Here is an 11,580-nt window from a genome sequence, read left to right on the forward strand (position 1 = left end):
TGCTAAGTCGCTTCAGTCGCGTCCGACTCTGTGCGACCCCAGAGACGGCAGCCCACCAGGCTCCCCCGTCCCTGGGATTCTCCAGGCAAGAACACTGGAGTGGGTTGCCATTTCCTTCTCCAATGCATGAAAGTGAAAAGTGAAGTCACTCAGTCGTGTCTGACTCTTCGCGACCCCATGGACTGCAGCCTACCAGGCTCCTCCGTCCTATTTTATTATTTTTAAAAAAAAAACTCTGTTATTTTTCTGTGTTGTTTGTCTTCTATTTCTTCTTTTTATTATCCGTGGGTTTAATCATTTAGATTGCATTTTTATTTATTGAAACATAATTCACAAACCATAGAGTTCACTCACTGAAAGTGTACAAATCAGTGAGTTTTGTATACTTACAAGGTTGTGCAACCTTCATCACTAATTCTCGAATATTTTCATCACCCCAAAAGAAACCCCATACTCATTAGCAATCACTTCCCTTCATCGTCTTTCCAGCCCCTGGCAACAACTAATCCATTTTCTTTCTTTATATATTTTTTCTATTCTGACCTTTTCATACAAATGGAATCCTATGATACATGGTCTTTTGAGCCTGGCTTACTACACTTAGCATAATGTTTTTATTCTTGGGTTTAATTTGCTTTTCTTTTAGTAGTTTCTTAAATCAGGAACCTAAATCATTGATTGTATGTATTTTTCTTTTCTACTGTAAGTATTTAAAGCTATAAATGTTGATGCATTGTATTTTCATTAACCTCCAGTTAGAGATGTCATAACTTTGCTTTTGTTTTCTCTTTGGCCACAGGTTATTTAGAAGGGTATTATTTAATTTCTGAATATTTGGAACTTTTAAAGATCTCTTATGTGTTTTATTTCTAATTGAATGCCAGTGGGGTCAGAAAATATACTCTGTAAGATGTTGGTCTTTTGAAATATATTGTGACTTTAATTACCTAGTATATGGCTTGTCTTGATAAGTACTCGGTGTACATAAGAGAAGAATGTGTATTTTTTCAGCTTGGGAGTGAAAGGTTCTAGAAATGCCAGTTAGGTCAAGGTGCTTGTTGATACTGTCAAAACTTCCATGTCTCTTAAGGACTTTATTGTTCAGTCGTTTCTGATTCTCTCCTGTAATGACACTTCTTCACCTATGAGGAACACATTCTATTGAACTTTATAATGACAACTGATGGTGCAGTAGAATGAAGAAATTCTATTGAAAAAAAATTTCCAGGAAAGCAGCTATTCCTTCAGTTCCTTAAATAGTGTGTGCTCTCCAAAGATCGCCAGCAACTCAGAGAGCCAGATTTGGGTTCTGTAGAGTCCCTGGGGTTCCCACAGGGAAGGTTGTCCCTTCTTTTGCCCCATTTCTCAGATGGAGGCCTCATCTACCTCTTATCCTTTGTTTTCCGCAAATCTTACTCAAATATAGTTTCTTACCTCCACTTATTTATTTCCCCTTCCCTCACCCTATTAACACCCAGGGACTCAGTGGTAACTCAGGCTTAGAGGGATCCACCTGAGAGGCAGGGGCAGGGCAGGGATTGTAAACCCCATCCCTCTGGCTCAGAGGGATGTACCTGTACTTCCTTGCAGGTGCTGCCTCACACTGATTCTTCTGTGTGACTGATGGCTCTGGTTCCCATTTTTTTCAGACCCAGGCACTAAGGTAGAGAGAGTGTGGTGTTTCCCCTTGCGCCTAGGACAGAACCAGCTACACACTCAGCAACTGGTGCCTCTTAGGTTCTCCCTTTCTGTTACAGATGGAAGAGGCTGAGGTCTCAGTGACCCACAAGCTGTGCAGAGTACCTTCCCTGTGTCAGGCACTGGGAAGATAATGAAGCATAATGGAAAGGTGACTCTTTTTACATCCTTAAATGGGGTAAAACTGTTAAAACTGCAGTCCTGACTTTTTCTTAAACCTTGGCTTTTTAAAAAAGCCATTGAGTGAAAACTGACCTCCAGTTAAGTTGATGAGCCTGTTTGCTTAGAAATATAAAATAAATAGAAGCAATGACTGTTGAGCCAACCTCTTGGGGGTAGATCAGTCCAGGCAGCAAAGAGGCAAGAGGCCAAAGGTAGAAATGATCACGTGGTATTCTCTGTCTCAGGAGCCCTTTCTGGAACTGTCAGTGGAGGAAACAGATCACTGACTGGTGCTGCTTGGCTCGGGGCCTCAGTATCCCCCGCTGCTAACTGCTTGGCTTCTCCTGCTGCACCTATAAGTTGTACTGCTTCCCTGTCTCTCCTGTTTGGGGTCTGTTCTGTGCATTGTGCTGGCCCCAGGGAACCTGGTGAGGTACCTGCACTGTAGGAGCCCACCAGGATGGTGATGGCTCCAGGTGTTTTCACCCCATCATCTTCATGTCTGGCAGAATTTGGGGTGTCAACAATGGGCAGGAGTCCAAAGGACAACTCCTGCCCTACCAATCCTTGGGTCCATGGGGTCCCCAGGGTCACAGTCTACTCTCTTTCTCTCTCTGTAGAAGGTTGTAGCATGAGGGGCCCTGGAATAATTAGCATAATCCTTACGTTGCACAGCAATTTAGTTTGTAGAGCCTTTCATGTATATCAACTTTCTCATTTGATCCCACAGCAGTCCCGTAAGAACCAAGCATATCTCACCTTCTCCTAGACCTTACCATCTGGATTCCCAACCACTGGATTCCAACCCCTTTCCTGGGTATACAGGGTACCGAGTTAAATTTCTGACTTCCCGGGGCACATGCTCACTAGAATGACTTGCAGGCAAGCTCATCCTCTTTGTGTGCCCCAAACCTGCTCTTCCTTGCATGCTCCATTGATGGCCTCACTGTCCACCCAGGTACTCAGTATGGAATCCAGAGGCACACTGGCCCTGCCTTCTTGCTTACCGACAACCTCAGAGCTGCCCCCTCTCTGAACCAATGCCACCCCTTCTCTCCAAACCCACAGCCCCCTGTTGAGGTGCAACCCTCTGCCTGTGCCACTGCCCCCCCCTCGGCTTCTGACCTCCAGAGTGTGCCTCCCCAAATCAGATCTCCCCACCCCATTCTCCTGCCAAGAGCCTCGGTGACTCCCACTCACAAGGCAAAGTTCAGACTCCAGGGTGTGACGCTGAAACCCTCTGTGTTTGAGTCCAGCCTCCCCTCCACCCACTCCCAGCCCAGGCCCTGCCAGCATGCAGTGTTCCCCAAGCCCTTGACACAGTTCCACACCATTATGTCTGTACTGACAGAAGCCCCTCTGCCTGCACTGGGGCCTTTTGTGAGTGTTATTTCTGCCACCATACTATCCTTGCTCAAGGGTGTTTAGATATCAGCCCACCCCCTGCTCAGCAAATCTCCTCCCTGGGCCTGTGTGCTTTTCCAGCTTCAAGTCATTGACTCACCCTCTTAGGGAGGCTTCGGGAGCTCCTGGTCTGAGTGGGCTTCCCTCGCCCCATGCTGCCTGGCACCTGTCACTCCCTTTCCAGAACACTCATCACACTCACAGTGACCTGTACAATGGCTGTCTTCCCCTTGAGGGCAAGGACCATGTCTGTCTCATTGACTGCCGTCACCCCATTGCCTGGAATAGCACTTAGCTCATAAGTGGTTCTCAATGAATATTATTACCTGGATGAATGAAAGGAGTGAACAAATGACTAAACACTTGACTTACAAAACACATTAAAATATAGCTTTTAATGAACTGGGAAAGAGTTTATGACATCAATGAGACAATTAGAAACTTGATCACTGAATACTTGATAATACTAAAGAATTATTGTTATTTTTGTGAATGATATGTGGGGTTTTTTAGCCCTTGATTTTTATATCTATATACTGACTATTTACAGAGGAAATAGTGTGGTGTTGGGATTTACTTTCAAATAATTTGGAGGGTGGGAGTAGGAAGGGGTACAGATGAAACAAGGTTGTCCATGAGTTGATAGCTGTTAAGACTGCATGGGGAGAACTTGAGGGCAATTGTACTATTTTCCCTACTGTTGTATTTATTTGAGATTTTCCATTCTAAAAAGTTAATAATGAAAAAAAAAGATTGGACCCAGGGATGGGAGTAGGTGGAAGGGATATAGCTTTTTTGTTATCAGTAAAGGTGGATAAGATAACCAAGACTTGGCAGTTCAGGGAAATTATTTGCAAGTCTGATCTTGAGCACATTTCCTTCCAGCAGCATTTTTGCTGAGGGCCGTTTATAGTAGAGGCCAATTTTATGGTCGTTTCAACATCATAAAATGATCTCCTCCTCATCAGGGCATAAGAGGCCTGGGCAGTATCCAGTATGCTCTGCTGTTCTCCGAGGTCTGCACTGGTTTGGTCTGGCTGGGTCGGCGTAGGGGGGCATTTATCACCAAGGGCTTTTGGCAGAGAAGATCCTGCCACCCACATGTGAGTGCTGTGAAGAGTGGAGGAGGTAGGCACACATCCCTCAGGAGACCCGCAGAGGCATGGAGCCATGTCCACAGCCAGCTGTGCACTGCTGCTGCTGCTAAGTCGCTTCAGGCATATCTGACTCTGTGTAATCCCATAGACGGCAGCCCACCAGGCTCCCCCGTCCCTGGGATTCTCCAGGCAAGAACACTGGAGTGAGTTGCCATTTCCTTCTCCAATGCATGAAAGTGAAAAGTGAAATTGAAGTCACTTAGTCACGTCCGACTCTTAGCGACCCCATGGACTGCAGCCTACCAGGCTCTTCCATCCATGGGATTTTCCAGGCAAGAGTACTGGAGTGGGGTGCCATTGTCTTCTCCAGCAACCTGATGAGATGAGTTTTATTATCATGCCCATTTTACTGATGAGGAAACTGAGGTTCAGAGAGGTTAAGTCCAGAGCAGGACCCAGGTGGGACCCAGGGGGCTTTTGACCCTATATCTAGAGATTTCTCTACCAGAGTCCCATAGAGCTCTTTCCTTGGTGTCCTAGAGGGCAGAGCACAGAAAGTCAAGCTGTATTTCAACCAGTTTGTGTACCAGGGCCATACATAACTCACCTGTGCTCCCTTATACCACTTGGCCTTGAGCTTTACTCAAGGGATCTGGGGAGCTCAGGGCCAGCACCTCCCTCTTACTGTTCACTGTCTTCTCATTTCTCCCTGCCGGGCACTTGCCTGGACACCAGTGGTTGTGTGCAGGGGGTGTTGTGGAACAGTCTAGAGTGAGTCAGTTTCCTCTGAATTATAGTTAGTGTCGGTCTATGGGGGCATTTATAGTCAACTGCTGGCAGCAGCAGGTGAATGACTGGGGCATCTCTGTTTGTTGCAGTGGATTTATTCTGGAAATCTGCCCTCTGTCTGTTCCTGCTGCCCTAACCCCCCTCCTCGGGAGCTCTACCTACCACTGCCCACTCCAGAGGCAGAGCTCAGAAGTGGACCCTCCACTCAGTCCAGAAGGTACAGGTTGCAAATAGGCTAGTTTCTGAGGCAAGGACTGGCCCCACTGCCCAAAGAAAAAGGTGAACATCAGACAGACAAGGTGCTCACCCCCAGCTCACCAGAAGGGATAAAGAGGCCTTGAGGGCAGAGAACTAGGGCTGGGGGTGAGGACTTGTGGATTGGGCCCACCATGCCTCGGTGCCTCCACCAAGGATACACAGATCTCTCTACACCTTGGTTTCTCTGCCTGCAAATGGGACTGGTGTGTGCAGCCTGGACTATCCTGCCATAGCAGCAATATTGCAACCTGTAGCTAAAGGCCAAAATACTGTGCTCTGTCCAACACAGGGACCCTTGAGAGGACATGCTTGCTTTTTCTAAAGGCAGCACCAGCGGCAGGTGGCAGGTGGAGATCTAGGGCGCTGCAGAGAAAGCAGTCTGGGGGAGTGCGGGGAGCAACAGGCAGCCAGGCCCTGTTCCTCTCCCTCCTGTCAGCAGGGACACCACAGCCCCTCTACCTCTGCCTGTCCCTACGAGAGCAGGCCTCAGGACAGCCCAGGGCCTGGTGCCCAGAGCTGGCCTAACCAAGGGGGTGATATGGATGCCCCAGGGGCTGCTGGAGACCTCCTGGGAAGGCTGCCCCATGGTCTCCCCTCTCCCTCCTGACACAGGTGCAGACGTGTGTCCAGCCTGGGCCCTGATGCTCATTCTGCTCTTTAGTCTGGTGGCTTTGTTTAGCTCCTCCTCTGCTCACCCACCCTGTCCCCACCCTCAGGCCCCTCTCCAGGGTAGGAAGGGCCATGGCTAATGAGGAGCACCTGGCTTTCGGTCAAAGGCTGCCAGAGATGCTCCTGGCCCAGGAGGCTGGGCTGTGGCCCAAGGGCCAAGACCGGGACTCCTGGTCTTCAGGGACTGCCCACTGTCCCCAGAGTGAAGGCCGCCTTGCCACGTCTGCTCTGCTCATACCTACTCTGGGATTCAGGCTCACGGAGCCTCGGTCTGTTCCCATGTTCCAGCTCCTCTCCTGACCTTCTGTCTGCTGTGTCCTTACCTCTTCACCTTACTCCTTCCTGCTGTTCCCTTGGGTTTCAGCTGTGGTGTCACCTCCTCCTGGAAGCCTTCCCTGACTACCTTGCCCCCAGCCTGCGTCAGGGTGCTGCTTCTGTAGCTTGCATGCTACTTTTGTCCCCATCCTCATCGTACCACGCACCTCTCCTATTATCTGTCCCCTGGTCCTCCTGTCTCACTGGATGTGGGCTCGTCGAGGGCCAGGCCTGGGTCATGCCCAGCCCCCAGCTGTGGCACAGAGGTCATAGTAAATGGTGACTGGATGCTAGGGGGCTAGGAAGAGAAGTGACAGTGAGAGAGGCTCGTGGGGCTCAAAGGATCCCTGACCACAGACAGACCTAGAAGAAGCCAACAGTATCTCCATCATGCTGGTTTCTAGGAGCCTGGGTCTTCCAGGCTGGGACCCCACCTCCACTCTGTGGCCAAGGAAACCAGCCTGCAGGAGGGAGAGAGAGAGGAGGAGGGGGCCCAGGGTCCCTGAGCCTGGGGGATGGGGTTCTTGCTTTTGCCTCCCCAGGACCTCCTGTAGGCCAAGGACTCTAAAATCCTCTGGCTGGCACATTGGCCAGTGCAGGGAGAGACATACACGCAGATACTGAAACAGGGGGACCATGATTTTCGAGAAATCATAATGGCTAGCCTGGCAAGGGGCAGATGGCTGCCCGTGAGAAGCTTTGTTGCCCCAAGCGTGCTAGAAGTTTTCCAATCCCTCCTTCCCTCTCTGCTGTATCCCATCTGCCCAGAGCTGGGGGTCCCCATAAGATGGGGGCTTCCCTACCTCGGAAAGTCACTTTGGCGATCCGGTCACCCTTGCCCCGCAGCTCGGAGACTGTCTTGAGGTGGACGAGCAGGGCCATGCTGGTGCGGGGAGCCCCGGCACCGCCAGGAGGGAGCAGCTGGGGAAGGAGCGAGCTCTGTGGATGGAGCACTCAGCACACTCACGCCTCCCTCCTCTCTGCCGCCTCCTCTCCCTCCGATGCTGCCCACAGAGACCAAGGCAACCAAGCCCAGCGGCTCCCTCCAGCGACTCACAGAGGCTCATAGCCCTGCCAGCTCCCGCCCCTCCAAGTTGTCAGCCCAGCGTGTGTGTATCTGTGTGTGTGTGTGTGTGTGTGTGTGTCTCCTGTGCGCCTGAGTGCAGCCTAGCAGTGCAGACAGTCTGAATTCATTATTCAGCAGCTGCCTGCTCCCAGATAAAGCTCTGCTCAGCTTCAGGTGTCTTCTCACAGCTCCTGGAGCGGGGCTGCCAGCCCACCCCTCCACAGGGCCTGCCAGGCCAGCTCTCCTGCCACCAGGAGTGGGCAGAAGGGAGTGGGCATGAGGGGGTAGGCTGGGGTGGGGCGGCACCCCCTCCCGTGGAGGAGAGGGAACCTGATGACCTTTGTGCACCGGAAGCTAGGCTGTTGCACAGTTTCAGGGTGATCCTCGCTGTCCCTCCACCAGTCAAGTTGGCCAGCAAGGCTGCTGCTGCCCACCAGGCTCAGGGGGCCTGGATGGGGCAGGCCTGGTTGTTTGGGGGGTGGGGTGGTCACACTGTGCTAGGTAGAAATCCCAGCCAACGGCCCTGCCTCTGGAAAACCAGCATCTACCAGGCAGCATCCAGGCTGTGCCTGCTGGCTGGACCCTCAGAAAAGTGTTAGTCATTCAGTCATGTCTCACTCTTTGTGACCCCATGGTCTGTATGCCACCAGACACCTCTGTCATGGAATTCTCCAGGCAAGAATACTGAGTGAGTTGCCATTTCCTTCTCCAGGGGATCGTCCCGACTCAGGGATCGAATCCAGGTCTCCTGCATTACCATCTGAGCCATCAGGGAAACCCTAAGGGGAAAGACGAATGCTTTCCTCCTTCTGCTTTCATGGAGGTTATGACCCCAAGAGGCCAGTCCTGACCCCTTGGAATCTGGGAGGGTGGAAGTGGTACTTTTGGGGAGCCCAGGAGCCAGGCTCAGCGTGATTGGAGATGCCTGACTGTGAAGGCCTCCGAGGCTTATGTTTTACTAAAGGCAATGCTTTAGGTCCCAGGCACTAACCCCACGCTGTCCTACAGCCAAGGGTGGCAAGATGTGCTGGGGAAGAACTGTCAGCTCCCAGGGGTGGGGGAAGGGGTGTCTGCAGCAGAATTTCTAAGGACCAAAGGAGAACTGGCCCTCCTTTCTTCTAGCAGCACACCCAGGAGGGGCTCAGGGGGACAGGGACACTGGAGGCTGGAATCCCTGAGCCTGGAGCCTTTGCAGGGCCAGCTGCACCCTTGCTCTTAGATTTGCTGTGCATGGAATGCCCTGCTGTACCCTTAGCTTCTCGGCTAGACTCAGCTGGAAGTGTCTCTGCAGCTGCACGGCACCTGAGCTGGGTCGGTCCTTGTCTGTGATGCCCCTACCCCCTCTCATCCACTGCTTCGTTGGGCTGCTCTACTTACCTCCCCCGACCCCCGAGCTGGGAGACCCTGGACCGCTGCCCCTGTGCAGCCTTAGAGGCTTGCACAGTCTCCTGAGGATGGTAGGCTATTCAGTGACTGTTGACAGGATAAAACAGTGATCGTGGTGACCTAACTGAACAGTCAAAAGGTTAAAAACAAAGAAATATTAAATTCTTACAGCATGTGACAAGAGGTTACTCCCTTCGAATTCTACAGTCCAAGTGACCTGTAGGATGTCGCAAGAGCTTCCTTCCTTCTAGGTGTTTCCCTCCTGTTCTATCTTATTTTTTCTATTTCTTTGTGTTCTAATTCCTTCTCTCTCTTCCATTCCTCAAATTCTTCTCCTTTCTCACTTTTATCCAGTCATATTGAGTTAAAAATATTTTAGAATATTGTATTTATGCAATAAAAGTGAATGTCTAATTAAATAGATGTTGAATGTCTCTTTTTTAAAAAAAGTAAATTCACTAGCATGTTCCAGCCCTAAGGCTAACAGGTGATCTTTGTAAGGTTTGTAGGTGCATTACAGGGGAAAAAGGTCCATCCTCTCCCTAGGCCCTCTGGAGGTTCTCAAGAAGGGGCTGAGTTTCATGAGGCCTCCTATAGACCTGTGCATCTTTAGGAAAAAGTCCTTGAACTTGCCCTAAGCAAGGCCTGGAGCCTTGTTGAATTCCAGTTTCCATATCTATAAAGCTGTAGCAATTCCACCTGGTCAGAACAGAGTACCTGTCAGCTGAGCCACTGACCCTTCTGATACCTAAGCCAGAGCCCACTTTTTAATTTCTACTCTCCTGACTATTACCCATTGGGCTGACTGTTAGTTCCCTGATAGCTCAGTTGATAAAGAATCTGCCTGCAATGCAGGAGACTCCAGTTCGATTCCTGGGTTGGGAAGATCTGCTGGAGAAGGGATAGGCTACCCACTCCAGTATTCCTGGGCTTCCCTTGTGGTTCAGCTGGTAAAGAATCCACCTGCAATGTGGGAAACCTGGGTTCAATCCCTGGGTTGGGAAGATCCCCTGGAGAAGGGAAAGGCTACCCACTCCAGTATTCTGGCCTGGAGAATTCCAGGGACTGTAGAGTCCATGGAGTGGCAAAGAGTTGGACATGACTGAATGACTTGCGCTTTCACTTTCTAGTATAAAGTTGTTCAGTGAACATGTTCTGAACTCCTAGTGCCAGGTGCGGGGTTTCAGACGTGCATATGATATGGTACTGGCCCTCAAGCAAAAGAAGAGAACATAGACACACAGAACCCAGGGCAAAGGGTCCACGGGCGGAATCAGCTCAGAAGCTGTGAATCGAGGTGGGGACTGGGCACTGGACCTTGTCTGGGGGTGGGGGTCATTAGGACCACCTTCCTGGAGTGTGACACCTTGCGCTAATTGCTGTTCTTTTACAACGTTCACGAATGTTGTTCTTATCATAGCCTACATTCTGCATGGAGAATTTAGAAATCAACAGATATGATTGCATTTTGGAGGATGGGTGGAAACTCTTCCACCTCCTTTACAACCATTCTTTCCTTTCAGCTCCTTTTTCTCCCTGGGCCGCAGGTTTCCTGCTCTTGGACCTCTTGGAAGCCTGGGGCCCCCAGTTCCATTGTCATTGGTCCCAGAGGGCCTTCTGAGGATTCTGGAAGCTGACGTTTTCATCAGCTGCCATGGACAGAGTCGAACTATGAAGGTAACACCTCTCATCTGACAGATGAAGTGAGATTGTGCTGGACGAGGCTAAACTGCAGAACCACAGACTGTTGACTCCCGGCCTGCTGCAGGGGGAGCTGGGGAGCAGATTGGGGGTGAGATGCAAAGAGCCTGGCGCCTTCAAGGCTGTCTGTCATCACACTCAGCACCACCACCCCCAATTAAAGACCTAAGGCCCCCCGCCTTGCCCTACATGTGGCCCAGGGCTGTGTGAGCGTCACTGGAGAAATCCAGATGTGGGGGCACCAAAGTCACGGGGTGGTGGGGGCAGATACTATAACAGAGAAATCTCACCCCAGCCTTCTGAAGCTTTGCTCTCTGGGGCAAGGCCCAACCCTGGATTCACAGGAGGGACTGAACTGCAGAGACGGGGCAAATATGAATCGCACTCTAGGCCTTTTCACGATTGGCTTTGCCCCTATAAACCAGGCTTGTGGGGTAGTTTGAGAGGGAAGAGAGGAGATGGAAGTTCCCAGGGAGAAAGAAGAGATTGAGGAGAAAAATGTCCCTCATTCTGACGCACGTCTGTGTGTGTGTGTGTGCGCGCACACGTGTACACACACACACACACATACACACACACACACATTAAATTACAGAGAGTCCTCGGCAAACGTCAAGCAGAACACACGCCTGAAAGCCCCCTCTGGAGGCCCCATGGAACTGAGGCGCAGCCGGCAACCTTGGGATGCGACGGCTCTTGGGGTCCCCATGGCCACTGGGCGCTGGGCTGAGCAGCGCTGCGGCTGCGGCTTTGTGCGCCATTTCCACCTGCGTCCGCGACTGGCATCGGAGCATGACGCATCCGGGCCGGCAGTGAAGCCGCAAGATGCATCCATTCAAGGATGAGAAAACGGAGGCTTGGGTGGGAGCGACGATTTGCTGGGGTCACATAAGAGAGCTCGTGGAGATAGGGGGACATCTTGTGGGCGCGTCCTGCCGGCTATTCCAAGAAGGGGACAGCGAGAGGGGTGCGGGGCCCCCGGACACTCACGCCCCACCCTGGCGTTGCTAGGCGCACGGTTGCCGGGTGACCCGT

At 51.2% G+C, this 11,580-nt stretch overlaps 1 protein-coding gene across 1 annotated transcript in view; it reads right to left on the minus strand.

The window, feature by feature from the left end:
• The window catches only part of OTOF (otoferlin), an 89,630-nt gene extending 82,213 nt beyond the window's left edge, over window positions 1-7,417 (minus strand). The window contains exon 1 of the mRNA XM_086325940.1: window positions 7,196-7,417. Coding sequence (XP_086182066.1) covers window positions 7,196-7,274 — 79 coding nt within the window. The 5' untranslated portion in view covers window positions 7,275-7,417. The remainder of the gene's footprint in view (window positions 1-7,195) is intronic.
• Window positions 7,418-11,580: the final 4,163 nt, after the last annotated feature.

Source organism: Bos grunniens, chromosome 11, assembly GCF_055505025.1.
Source record: "Bos grunniens cultivar Pamir isolate PY7600 chromosome 11, Bosgru_T2T1.0, whole genome shotgun sequence".
NCBI classification, from domain to species: Eukaryota; Metazoa; Chordata; class Mammalia; order Artiodactyla; family Bovidae; genus Bos; species Bos grunniens.